The sequence below is a fragment of the Ovis aries genome, chromosome 1 (genome assembly GCF_016772045.2).
Source record: "Ovis aries strain OAR_USU_Benz2616 breed Rambouillet chromosome 1, ARS-UI_Ramb_v3.0, whole genome shotgun sequence".
NCBI lineage: Eukaryota > Metazoa > Chordata > Mammalia > Artiodactyla > Bovidae > Ovis > Ovis aries.
The window spans coordinates 28,593,651-28,606,834 of record NC_056054.1 but is presented as its reverse complement, the minus strand read 5'-3'; the positions used below and the strand labels follow the sequence as shown (position 1 = coordinate 28,606,834).

The window sequence follows — 13,184 nt, the reverse complement described above, 5'->3', positions numbered from 1 at the left end:
GTTTGGCAGGTAAAGAACCTGAGGAACTAAGAGGTTAAGGAACTTGCACAGGACACAGCAAATAAGCAGCAAGGCCAAGTTTCAAACGTAGGCAGTCTGGCTCGAGCTCAAGTATTAAACCCATACTGCTGCCTCCAGTGATCATATAGTCCTACCTCCTCCTGATTCAGATGAAAAAATGAGGCTCCATGACCTTTCCCCAAGGTCACAAGTTGGTCAGTAGCTACATCAAGGAAGTTAATGATCTGCAAAAAGTCATTATTTGCTCCATGAAGTTTATGTTTTAAAGCAAGCAGTGCCACTGGCTGGTCTTATGATCTAGGTCAAGTCCCCTGGGTTGAAGAGTATGGGGTTTCTGCATCCCAGCACATTGTTAAGACAAATTCCCTGCAGGAAGTGGTCTTTTGCTCATTTAACAAACATTATCAAATACTTAGTAAGTACCAGACCCTGTGCTAGACCTTGGGATAGAATGTTGAACAAGACATAGCCCTTTATTCAAGGAGCTCCACAGAGGTCTAAGCACGGGAGAAGACATCTAAACAAAAACATATGCACCAAAGTGTCACAGGTTCTAAGACAGTATTGAAAGGGGAACCCAAAGGAGAGTCAAAAGGACACAGGAGTCAATCTGGCTGGCAAATGGACCAGGGAATACCATGCAAGAGGCAATTCTTGTCCTAAGTCTTGACAAGCAGTGGAGTGAACAAGGGCAGAGAAGCTGAAAGAGCACAGTGTAATTGGAGCGCTGTGATAGGCAAAATAATGTTCCCAAAGATATCCATGCCCTAAACCTCAGAACCCGTGAATCTGTTGCCTTAAAAGGAAAAAGGCGTGATTAAAGTTAAGGACCCCAAAAGGAGGAGATGAGTCTGGATTACCTAGGTGGGGCCAATCTAATCACATAAGTTTTTAGAGGCAGAAGAGTGGGTCAGAGAGATGAGGTGTGGGAAAAATCCAACCCACCATTGCCAGCTTTGGAGATGGAGGAAGGGAATCACATGCCACAGAAAGCAGGTGGCTTCTAGAAACTGGAAAAGGCAATGAAACCGATTCTCCCCTCGAGTCTCCAGAAGGAATACAGCCCTACTGACACCATGATTTTAGCTGAGACCTGTACTAAAGGTCTAACATACAGAAATGTAAGATAATAAACCTAGTGTTTAAACCATTAATTTCCTGGCTTTTGAACAGTGGTGCTGGGAAAGACTCTTGAGAGTCCCTTGGACAGCAAGGAGATCAAACTAGTCAATCCTAAAGGAAATCAACCTTGAATATTCATTGGAAGGACTGATGCTGAAGCTGAAGCTCCAACACTTTGGCCATCGGATGCTAACAGCTGACTCACTGGGAAAGACTCTGATGCTGTGAAAGACTGAGGGCAGGAGGAGAAAGGGGGTGACAGAGGATGAGATGGTTGGATGGCATCATCGACACAAAGGACTTGAATTTGAGCAGACTCCAGGAGATAGTGAAGGACAGGGAAGCCTGGCGTGCTATAGTTCATGGTTCGCAAAGAGTTGGACACAACTTGGCAACTGAACCACAATAGCAACAACAATTTTGTGGCAGTTTGTATGGCACTATTCATAGATAGTGACTACAGGAGCTTCTCAGTAGTTCAGGATTGCTAAAACAATGTGAATCTATAGAACAACCTGAGAATGGAAGGCTACTGGAAAGTACCTTTCCACTAAGTTACTCTGTGAACTTGGGCAAGTCAAATCACATCCCCAGTCATTCATTCACTCACTAACTCATTTATTCACTCAACAAACACTTTTGCTTCACCAAGATTATGTTTCATCTGGGCCTTAAAGGTCCAAGGTGCCAAGCTCAAGCACCTTGAGCTTGCCAAGGTGCATCTTTGGGTTTCAGGAGGTAGGAAGACATGGCCTAAGTCCCTCTTAGTTTTGTAGCTTATTTTGTTTCCTGAACTGAGGCAAATTACTTTAAGCTCTCTAAGCCTCAGTGTTCTCATTTGTAAAATGAGAAAATAATAAGATTCACTTTATAGCACTGTTATATGGATCAGATGAAGTCATAGTGTGTTAGTTACTCAGTCGTGTCCGACTCTCTGCGACCCCATGGACTGTAGCCTGCCAGGCTCCTCTGTCCATGGGATTCTCCAGGCAAGAATATTGGAGTGGGTTGCCATTTCCTCCTCCAGGGAAGTCACAGTGGGGAAAGCATTTTTTAAGTATAGGGTTTTTTGTTGTTAATCAATTATAGATGAAAATCAGATCAATATGATTGACTTAAAACCTTTCCCAGATTATTTATATCTACAGTGTTGCAGAAGTAGAGCATGCTCGCCTTGTAGGCTGGGTGCAAGGCCTAACTACATTGCCTTATCAGCCATTTACTTGACACTCCCTGCCCACCGGTTTCCTTTATAATAAAGATATTCAAGCCACAGAGGCCCCATTAAGAGGCAGATCCAAAGGCTTTTGCCCAGCTAGCCCTCAACTTACCAGACCACTTGAGAACAGTGAGGCCACTCACTTTTCCTGTCTCTTAAAACACTCTCCTCCTTAGGCCACGCGTCACTGCATGGCCCTGGTTCTCCTCCTCTAATTACACTCCATCCACTTCTTCAGCAGCTCCTCTTCCTCTTCCCACTTTCCTTCCATGGATATTCTCCTCATTTCAATCCTTCGGGCCTTTAATCTTTTCTTTTACTCAAAGAATTCATCCACTTAAATGATTTTAAGCAAACGCCTCCAGGCAAATGTGTTCCAAATACAGATTTTTAGTCTAAATATCTCTCATCTGAGTTTCAGTTCTCCATCTCTAGCTGCCTATTGGACATTTGCTCCTAGAGAGTTTATGTCAGAGCAAACACTGACTAAAATGAAAATACTAGGAGAAAACTCCCATATGATGTACACAAGAAAAGGCACTAAATTCTGATTTAAAAGAGGTGAGCTTGAGCAGATGGCAGAACCCATAGAGACAGTCCAATAAAATAAAGGCACATATGGCTGGGATTCAGGGCACAATGGCAGCCTGCTAACCAGGAAAGGACACTGCCCTAAGAGACCTAGGCTCTCATGACATCGCCAGTGCTAACCGACTGCGTGGCCCTGGATAAGTCACTGCATCTGTCTGAGTCTGAATTTCCTCGTTTATAAATTGAGGTAGCTAAATGGATTTGAAAGTTTATGACACTGACATTTATAAAGTTCAAATACAGATAACAAAAATTATAAGATCTCAACAGACAAAGAACACAAAAATTCACACAAAAAGGACAGAGTGCCAATAAGCCAACAGAAAACAATCCATTCTATACAGCAAATGAAAACAAGATGTTATTGGAAATGGTAGTAATATAAATTGGAACAGTAATTCTAAAAATCTAAGATTCAGACATGGATCGGGACAAGAGATGCATATCCAGGAGTTGTCTGAATTAAGGCCTCAGTTAAGCTGAAGAAGTGAACAGCTTCTCTGGCGAAGTGCTCTAAAGCACAGCCAAAGACTGTGGTCTCCGAGCTTTATGAAACAGTCCCCTCTGAGAGGACAGGGAACAAAGATGGAAGAAAGAGAGAAAGGCAAGAAACAGGAATACAGAAAGCTAGAAATACCATGGAGAAAACCTTGTTTGACTTTGTCATTTTCATTCATTTGATGAATATATCCTGAGCATATGCCACATTAATGCTTAAAACACACTGGTGAATAAAATATACAGCATGGTCCTGCTGGCACAGAGTTACTGTAAATAAAAAACAACAAAGTAAGTAATTAAATAAATAATTACAAACTCAGATAAGGACTTGAAGGAAATAAACATTGATAAAATAGATAAAGAATTAGCAACAAGTTCAGTGTCATTTATGTTAACAGAAAAGAGAGTAATCAATGGTCTCAAATTCATGGTTCTGGGAAGATGAGAACTGAGACAAGACTATTGGATTTGGATAGAATGAAATCTCTTGTGTCCCAAGAGAGAAGAATAGTGGTTGTGGGTGAAGCCAGCATGGAATGAAAGAGTGGAAGAGCCAGAAATGGGAGTTGCGATTATTAATCATACTGAAAGGAATCTGACTATATAAAGAAGAGAAACAAGGTATCTGGAATAGATGGCAGACAATTAAAGGAGAAGATTTAAGTGTATGTGAAGGCAGAAAGCAAGCGCCAGTAAAGAGGCTATGAGAGGCATCTTGGCATTCTCATTTCCACAGTCAATTCCTGCAAAGTCTGATCCATTCTCCCTGATTAAGTCCTCCCTACGAACCTGATTCTCTATTTCTAAAATTAGAAATTTTTTCAACCCCACATTCCTTTCTGATATTGCCACCTCTCTCTTTCAATACTAAACTTCTTGAAAGAGTTGTCTATTTTCACAGTTCATTTCCTTACCTCCTCTTCACTCAAGCCTCTGCCTTTAACTATGCCTTTGAAACTGTCCTTAGCAAAATCATTAATGGCCTTACTTTGCAAAATCCAACATGCAATTTTAGAATTAGTTTCTTTGGCCTTTTGACAATGATGGACAGTGCTGACGAATTCCCTCTCAGAAGCACTCTCTCTTTCCACAGCAACATTCTCTCCTGTTTCCTCAGTCACACCTTTCCCATCTCCCACAAGCCTCTTGCCTGTTGGTGTGCTTCAGGATGTGGGATTTGGCTCTTTGCTTTTCCTACATACTCTTCCTGGGCAATTGCCTTGCTTTCTCACTACATGCTGATGGTGACTCTCAAGTATATATTTATAGTCCCTCCTTAGCTCTAGCCTTATATATCCAACATTCTGTTGGATATTTCCTCTTGGATGTCCCACAATATGTCAAACACAGTGAGTCCAAAATTGAACTTACCATTTCCCCCACCTCCAAACAGGCTGTTTCCTATCCTAGTGAGTAGTGCTGCCATACACCTATTTGTCCATACCAGAAATCTGGGCCTCAGCCTTCACTCTTTTCATTCCCCAACATCCAATCAACTTCTAGGTTCGCTGGATTTTAATGCATTTATGTCTCTTGATTCCAACCACATTTCTCCACCCTCATGGTTACAACTCCTTCCAGGCCACCCTAATTTCTCATCGAGATGTTTTAGTAGCTTCCTAACTGGGCTTTCTGCCTCCAGGTTTGCTTTTCTCAAACACTCTTCCCCTATGGCAGAGACAGGTATTTCTAAACTGCAAATAAGAATTCAAAAATCCTTTGCTAACAACCACTTATGATCTTTAGGATCTGAGGCTTTATAGTGGACTAAAGCTACACTTTCACTGCAATACAATTTGATTCTGGATAAAAATCATCTCAAAAAAAATAAGCAGAAGCTAAAGGCATAGGGTTATCCTAAGGGCTGACTAATAGGAACACTACTGAAATACTTTGCTTTGGGTCAGTGGTGAAATGAGAGAGCTAATGCTGGGATTCTGATTCTGAGCTAGGATCCTTGAGTGGTGTGCTAAAGCATTTCAGGTCAGAAGTGGTCCTTGACTTCTGGCACAAAGGAAAAAAGAAGCTAATCCCCTCTATGGAGAAATGTTTCCAGTTTAGCCTCACAGAATTCCCACATATTGAAAGAAAATAATGAGCTCACAATTGAAAATCAACAAGCAAGGAATTCTCTGGCAGTTCAATGGTTAGGCCTCTGTGCTTTCGTTGCTGAGGGTCTACGCTCAATCCCTGGCTGGGAAACTAAGATCCTACAAGCCTCATAGCACAGCCAAAAAAAAGAAAAATCAACAGGCACAGTGAAAGGCAAACACCAGCAGAGTCAATAGAAACAATAAACAATAGAGTTAAACCCTAAGGATAACAAATATTAGAATAGTCAGATGACTACAGAAGAACTATACACTATATGTCTGCAGAAATAAAAGGCACAATCACAAGTGTATACAAATAACATTTAAAAGAGACAGATTTGGGGAAGAAAGAAAGCTTGCAAAAATAAAAAAATGGTTTCGGAAAGAAAGAACTTAATGAATGAGTGAGACAGCAAATTAGAGTCAAGTGAAAAGAGAATTAGTGACTTGGAAGATATACCTCTGAAGAAACTTCCGACAATTTTATGAGAGACAAGGAGACATATGAGCTAAAGAACATGGGAAACAAAAGCTCTAACCTATTTCTAATCGTAGAATCCCAGAATGAAGAAATAGACAATGAAAAGGAGGTTCTTTGAAGAGATAACCACTGTAAAACCTCTACAAATGAACATAAATCTGAAGGTCCAGGAAGAAGAATATACCTCGGTTAAATTTAAAGAAACACATGCTGTGATAGCCAGTCTACAAGACAGCCCCAGTGAGCCTCATCTCTTGGTATTCATAACGCATGTGTAGTTGTCTCGCAAGCTGCACCCAGGTTGGTCTGTGTGATCAACAGAATATAGCAGAAGCAATGGTATGTCACTTCCAAGATAAGATGATAAAAGATACTGTGGTTTCCATCTTGGTTACTCTCTCTTGGATCACTTACTCTGGAGAAAGTCAACCACCATGCCATGAGCAGCCCTATGAAGAGGCCCAGGTGATGAGAAACTGAGGCCTCCTATAAGCAATCCTGTAAGTGAGCCATTAGGAGCAGATCTTCAAGCCCTGCTCAAGCTTTCAGATGACTACAGCCCCAGCCAACAGCTTGACTGTAACCTCTTAAGAGACCATGAGTCAGAAGCACTCAGATAAACAGCTCTCAGATTCTTGACCCTCAGAAAACCTGTGTGAGACAAGAAATACTTAAGCTGCTAAACTTGGGGGTAATTTTTACACAGGGACAGGTAACTAATACACAAGCTAAGACTAAACACTTTTGCTTTTTTTCCCACTGTGCAACCCACTGCAGTGCCTGCAGCCTATAGACAGAGGCCAGGCAATGGTCTGGGGCCAGTTTGCTCTGTCATGGGATGCTATGAGAGGCCCAGGGGGTCAGCCTGCCATAAATCCAAACCCATGCCTAAGACCAAACAGTTTCAAATGACTTACAAAGAATCATTTCCATCTGATCCAGACTCTCTAACTGATTACGTTTCAAATATACCAGACTTCTTAGTCTCTGCAATGCACCATGTTCTCTGTACAGCTCACCTGACATAGCCCTGCCTGGCACATTCTTTAACATCTTCCCTACTCTCAACACATGTACTCCTTGATCTAACTTCTCCTCGTCATCAGAACACTCATAGAAATCTCATGGGACAGGGACAGGAAGGACTCTAAAGGTGGGAGAATGGAAACATTCTCAGGAAATGATACAAATGAATCTTCAGGCTAGCAACTAGCGTAATTACAAAGGAACCCTTATATTCCACACAACCTCAGGTTTAGGCAAAGCCTGGGATATGGTCAAGACTCAAATGCTGGATGGTTTCCAGGTCCTCCTAAGTCATGCCCCCTTGTTGTGGTTTCATTATGATCCTTGAATTGAAATTTCTGAACATCAGACACGCCCATTCTTGAAAGCATACTCGTAATTGTACTTAGCATACTTGCAACTGTACTCAAAGGACAAACAGAAATAATTTTTAAAACTGTCATCTGCTCTGTAGTGCAGGACAACTCCAGTCAATATTATGTTGACATTTAAGATGTGATTGTAAGTGTATTTGTGGTGTGCCTAAATATGAACATATATATACACATATGTACATGTACACATCATAAAATATTAACCACTAGTACCCTCTACTGGTGGAAATACCTTATCTGCTCATATGAATGGTCTTATTGCCCTCTAGTGACCACAACCAATAAAGAGAAAATCCAGCAGCAGATGGGAGAATCTCCTTGGCTATAATGATAGGGTTTTATGTTCTTTAAGCATCTAATTTTCTCAGATTCTGGTTTATATTACAGGGGTGCAACTCTCAAGACTCTTGGGGGAACCTCTGGGGGATTTCACACAGCTCTTGCCAGCTGTTAGCGCCAATCTGAAGCTACTCTCTCTCCTGCTTCTCATGAACAAGAGGTCAAGGGGAGGCAGAGAAGGCAATGGCTGCACGGGTGAGGGCAAGAACAGCAGCTGTGAATGACTACCCTGGACTCCCTGGGGACTTGGGAGCAGCTTGAGAAACACATGCTGGCCCTCCCTCGCATATTATTCACAGTTGTGTACTGTACTAACATGGTAATTCGATGCAGTTCCTGACTTACCTCTTAAGATAACTCCAATGCTGTAATAAGTGACGTAGCAGCAAGAGATGCTGTCATTTTGCTTTTACAAACCATGCTTTGGAAGTTACTTCTACTCAAGACAGAAAAGCCAAGATTTAAGTGACCTGTTGCCTCTTCTATGGAGTTTTTTCTGAATTCCCCAGTTGTAAGACTACTCTGTTCTCTGTGCCAGCATACACCTTGCACAGATCAGAATGGTACCACAGACATTATTCATGTTTTTATTTCTAATCTAAACTATTTTACTACTTACATTTGTCTACTTGCTGGTTTCTCCACCAAACCCTAAATTCCTTGAGGCCACAATCACGTCTTCTTCATTTTTGTACACCCAGCATCAAGCACATTCAAAACATGACCCACCGATCATGCAATAAGTACAGGAACGGAAATAAGCATTTAGAAGCTTTTATAGTAGTCTGACAAAGTCCTTCTACATCTGTTGAATCTAATTTTTTTTTAGAAATAGGGCTTGTACTCTTTATATTTTAATTTCATTTACCTGTTAATTTTTATTATACTATAAAAGTATTAGTCTACAGTCAACGGAGAATTTTTTAAAGAAAGGTCTCTCACCACAGATAGCTTGAGAAGTACTGATATACAGATAACTATGTTTGCGAGAGGGAGGAAAGAAGAAAGGAGGAGATAAAACAGAAGCACTTCTCATAAAATTCAGAAGGAACATACCTATCTTTGTTGACTTTAACACTTCTTGGGAAGGTATTTTCTTCTTTAATTCTCGTAAGGCTTCAACTAGATTCTCTTTGCTTTGATCAGGAAGCTCCAACATAGTTTTCCATCTTTTTATGTCTTCTATAACCACAACTCTCTGGGAAAAATAAAAGTCATTTGGAAAATGGAACATTTTCATTAGAAAGACATCTGCCTTCACCTGAGCTAATGGGGCTCCTACGGACATATGAATTATTGATTATGACCTGAACCAAAGCGCAGTATGTATGATAGCCCCAAATGATGGGTAATTGCTTAAAAGCAGCCCCTGCTTACTGCAAATCAGGAAGAGAGTTACATCTATTAGGAAAAGTGCAAGTTTTAATCTTACCACGTCAGACACCACTGGGCACTTAGCATTGAAAGGCAAAAAGGAGGACAAAGAAAAGAAAAACGATGCTGAGGTGAACCAACCCTATAGCTCACTTAAGTGTCTTAATCCATAGCGGAGGACAGACAGCAGAGAAGTCAGAAAGACATAGTTATTTCAACAATAAAAAGCACACTTCAACAGCTCCCTACTTCCTAGACTGTAAAACTCAAACCTTCTCTTGTATGAAGAATTTTTAAAACTTCAAACACAAAGTTACTCACCGCTTATAATGAAAAAGTTACATTTTGCCATTTCACATAAAACAATAAAACACTGTAAAGTTCAAGTCTCCTTACACCCTTCACCCCTTAATCCCTTCCTTCCATTTCTAGAAAAAACTACCATCTTAAAGTTGACACGAATCTTTCCATTAAGTGTAAAATATTAACAAGGAATCCAGGTGAAAGGGATGAGGAATGTCTTTGTACTATGTTGCATTTAAAATTATTTCCACTAATAATTTTTAAAAATAAACTGGGAGACAAAAAATAAAGTTGCTTTTATAATTACAAAAATTTTTTGTTTCTTGTTTTGTATCATTATACCTTGGGGTGGTGGGCCAGTTAGGGTCTGGGAAGGGGCACAGGGGCTTCTGGTACATGTCCTGTTTCTTGATCTGGATACTGATGACACAAATGTGTTCTGTGAAAATCTTTAAGATGTACACTCATGATTTGTCTACTTTTCTACATGCATGTGATAATTCAATAAAAAGAAACCCTCAAAAGTCTTCATTTACCCCCCTGGGCAGGGTCTAACATAGCTGCCTGTGCTGGGAGAAAGGGATGTCTGGGGACCTCTCTATTTCCCCACCTTTGCTTCTCCTCCTTCCCCAGCTGCTTGTTTGCTTTAGTCTCTGATCCTTCCAGGTTTGAAACTGGGAAAAGGAGGAACAGTAACAGACAGGAAAAGCCTTACTTCTGGTTGTGGTGCGATGCGATGCTCACCAGTTTTCAGTACTCTCTAGACTTGGCAGATAGTCAAAAGCTGTCTCATGAGCTGTTTCTGTGGTTCCATGGCGGCTCCCAGGGTTGAGCTCTGACCTGTAGTGTTCCCACAGCACTGGCAAGGTCTCTCCCAGCCAGCCACATACAGGTCCACCGTAAGTCTCTAGCTTCTGGCAACCAGCTTCATACATTCTCTGAAGGGGTCCCATTACCCTTCCAAGGGTTCTTGTGAACCAAGCCCCTTTAATTCAACTCCAGGTTAACCAGTATTTTCTCGGCTATGCCCCCATCTTTGCCCTGAAAAACTCTGAGCATAACAGCCTTCCAAATGCAACCACTTCCCTTTCAGTGGCATCAGTAAAAACCCTCTGGTTTTAGACTTTCCCTGGCACAGGTCTGGTCTCTGTCTACCAACTCCAGGAACTGAGGTCAAGTTCTCCAAAAGAAAATACCACAGCTGTCCCATTTTATCCAAAGGACTTTTCATGCCTTTCTTTCTTTGCCTTCAACTTTCCTTATTACCTAAGATAGGTGATAGGTTCAGGAGTCCAAAACTGGTCTTCACATACTGCCTTCACAAGTTCTGCAGGTGGTCTAGAACAACTTTGGGGAACACCACTTTATACCTAATGTTTTGTTCTCAAGGCTTCCCAGGTGACGCTAGTAGTAAAGAACCCACCTGCTAGTGCAGGAGATGTAAGAGACATGGGTTCGATCCCTGGGTCAGGAAGATCCCCTGGAGGAGGGCAAGGCAACCCACTCCAGTATTCTTGCCTGGAGAATCCCATGGACATAGGAGCTCGGCAGACTACAGTCCATGGGGTTGCAAAGAGTCAGACATGAATGAAGCAACTTGGCATGCACACATGCACACTTCGTTTTCAGTCCTTAGGAGCCCTAACCAAAATTGAGACAGAGTGCTTTTCTATGACCTGTTACAATATAAAATAACATTGGTGTTACATGGCATGAAAGACAAATAAATGAAGCTAGGTAAGGGATATTTTCGGAGAAGGCAATGGCAACCCACTCCAGTGCTCTAGCTTGGAAAATGCCATGGACAGAGAAGCCTGGTAGGAGTCCACGGGGTCGCAAAGACTGGACACAACTGAGCGACTTCACTTTCACTTTTCACTTTCATGCATTGGAGAAGGAAATGGCAACCCACTCCACTGTTCTTGCCTGGAGAATCCCATGGACAGTGGAGCCTGGTGGGCTGCCGTCTATGGGGTCGCACAGAGTCGGACACACCTGAAGTGACTTAGCAGCAGCAGCAGCAGCAAGGGATATTTTCAGTAGGAAGTAGACATAAATATCATATTACGCAACTTGCACTTCTCATTCAATATAGTTTGACTTACCCATACTGATGTGTATAAACCCAGTTGATCCATTTTGATAGTATTGAATATTATTCCATAATTTTTATATACAATGTCTCAGAATATTAAAATCTATTCCCCTAATGCATATTTAGCATTTTCTCCCCCTCATATTCTTCCTATTATAAACACTGCTTCAGTGAACTCCTGCCTATTATATATTCGTATGTCTTCTATCCTTTACTTTCAACTTTTCTGGGTCATGCTTTAATAACTTATGGCTGCTTTATTTTGCTCCTCCTTCCCCATCCAATCTGAAAATTTCTATTTTTTGATAGGCATGTTTAATCCGTTTGCATTTATCATCATTACCGACAGCTACCGGACACACTTTCTCTTTGCCTTTCTTCTCCCTTTCTTGCCTCTCATCTCACAGCCTGAGCTTTCTTTAGCCTTGCTCCTCCTCTCATGGCTTGGGAGTTACACACTCCATTTCTATCATTTCAGCGTTTGTCCCCACAATTTTTAAGATGCTCAAGGAAATCTATACCAAGTCTCTGCATTATGGAAAACTCCTGTTAGAAACATATATGGCCTCTCTGCCTGTCCTTCAAGTCTCTTAACTTTTCTGCCATATTTCTATTTCTGTGGGATGCATTCTAGTAATTTCCTTGGGTTGCTAAGAGTCCTGCACAACTGAGCGAATTCACTTTCACTTTTCACTTTCATGCACTGGAGAAGGAAATGGCAACCCACTCCAGTGTTCTTGCCTGGAGAATCCCAGGGACGGGGGACCCTGGTGGACTGCTGTCTATGGGGTCGCACAGAGTCGGACATGACTGAAGTGACTTAGCAGCAGCAACAGCAGCTTTCAATTTGGGCTTCCCTGGTAGCTTAGATGGTAAAGAATCTACCTGCAATGCAGGAGACCCAGGTTCAATCTCTGGGTTGAGAAGATCCCCTGGAAAAGAGAATGGCTACTCCAGTATTCTTGCCTGGAGAATTTCATGGACAGGGGAGTTTGACGGGCTACAGTCCATGGGGTCGCAAAGAGTCAGACATGACTGAGTGATTAATACTTTCACTTTTTTCAGCTTTCAATTCAGTATTTCTCTCCACAGCTATGACTTTACTTTTAAGCTGTCCAATGTACTTGTCAACAAATATGCTTTTTCACTGGACAAATTCTGTTTTTTTCCCCCCTCTAATTCTGCCCTTTTTTTTTCATACTATCCTATCCTTACCATTTCTATTCCTTTCTTTATCTCTGTGAATATTTTTAACACATTTAAGATCTCTTTCAGACTGTTACGTTTCCTGGAGTAGAAATTCTACTACTTAAATCTACCTGCTCATTCTCCCTCCTGGTAATTTATTTTACTGTAAGTTTTGACCATGAGTACATTTTTAATGTTTTCCATGGGAATCCTATGTACTCTAGGCTTAGAAGTGTCTTAACATGGAAATCTCACCTTTGCCTTTGCCAAGCTCCTTGGATTTCCCTGGTTCTGGACCAGTTTTTATGTTAATTTTTCAGCTTTGTAGATAGTATGAAGTTAAATACACACACACACAGTAATAAGCGTGAGGTTCTAGTTTATTATGGGGTCAACTTTTTTTGAACCCAAACCCTGACATGATACAATCTTCATGCTGATTCCTTAGACTGGTGGA

The 13,184-nt window shown here is 41.4% G+C and overlaps 1 protein-coding gene and 1 non-coding gene across 3 annotated transcripts in view; both read right to left on the bottom strand.

Annotated features, from left to right (window-relative positions):
• TCEANC2 (transcription elongation factor A N-terminal and central domain containing 2) overlaps positions 1–13,184 on the bottom strand; it is a 44,919-nt gene that overhangs the window by 18,124 nt on the left and 13,611 nt on the right. For both annotated transcript variants that reach the window (XM_004002004.6, XM_012149815.5), the window contains exon 3: positions 8,824–8,965. In XM_004002004.6, the coding sequence (XP_004002053.1) occupies positions 8,824–8,965 (142 nt within the window). The remainder of the gene's footprint in view (positions 1–8,823; positions 8,966–13,184) is intronic.
• On the bottom strand, positions 6,786–6,916 carry LOC114111306 (small nucleolar RNA SNORA42/SNORA80 family). Its single transcript, XR_003587386.2, has one exon. It is a non-coding gene; the product is annotated as a small nucleolar RNA SNORA42/SNORA80 family (small nucleolar RNA).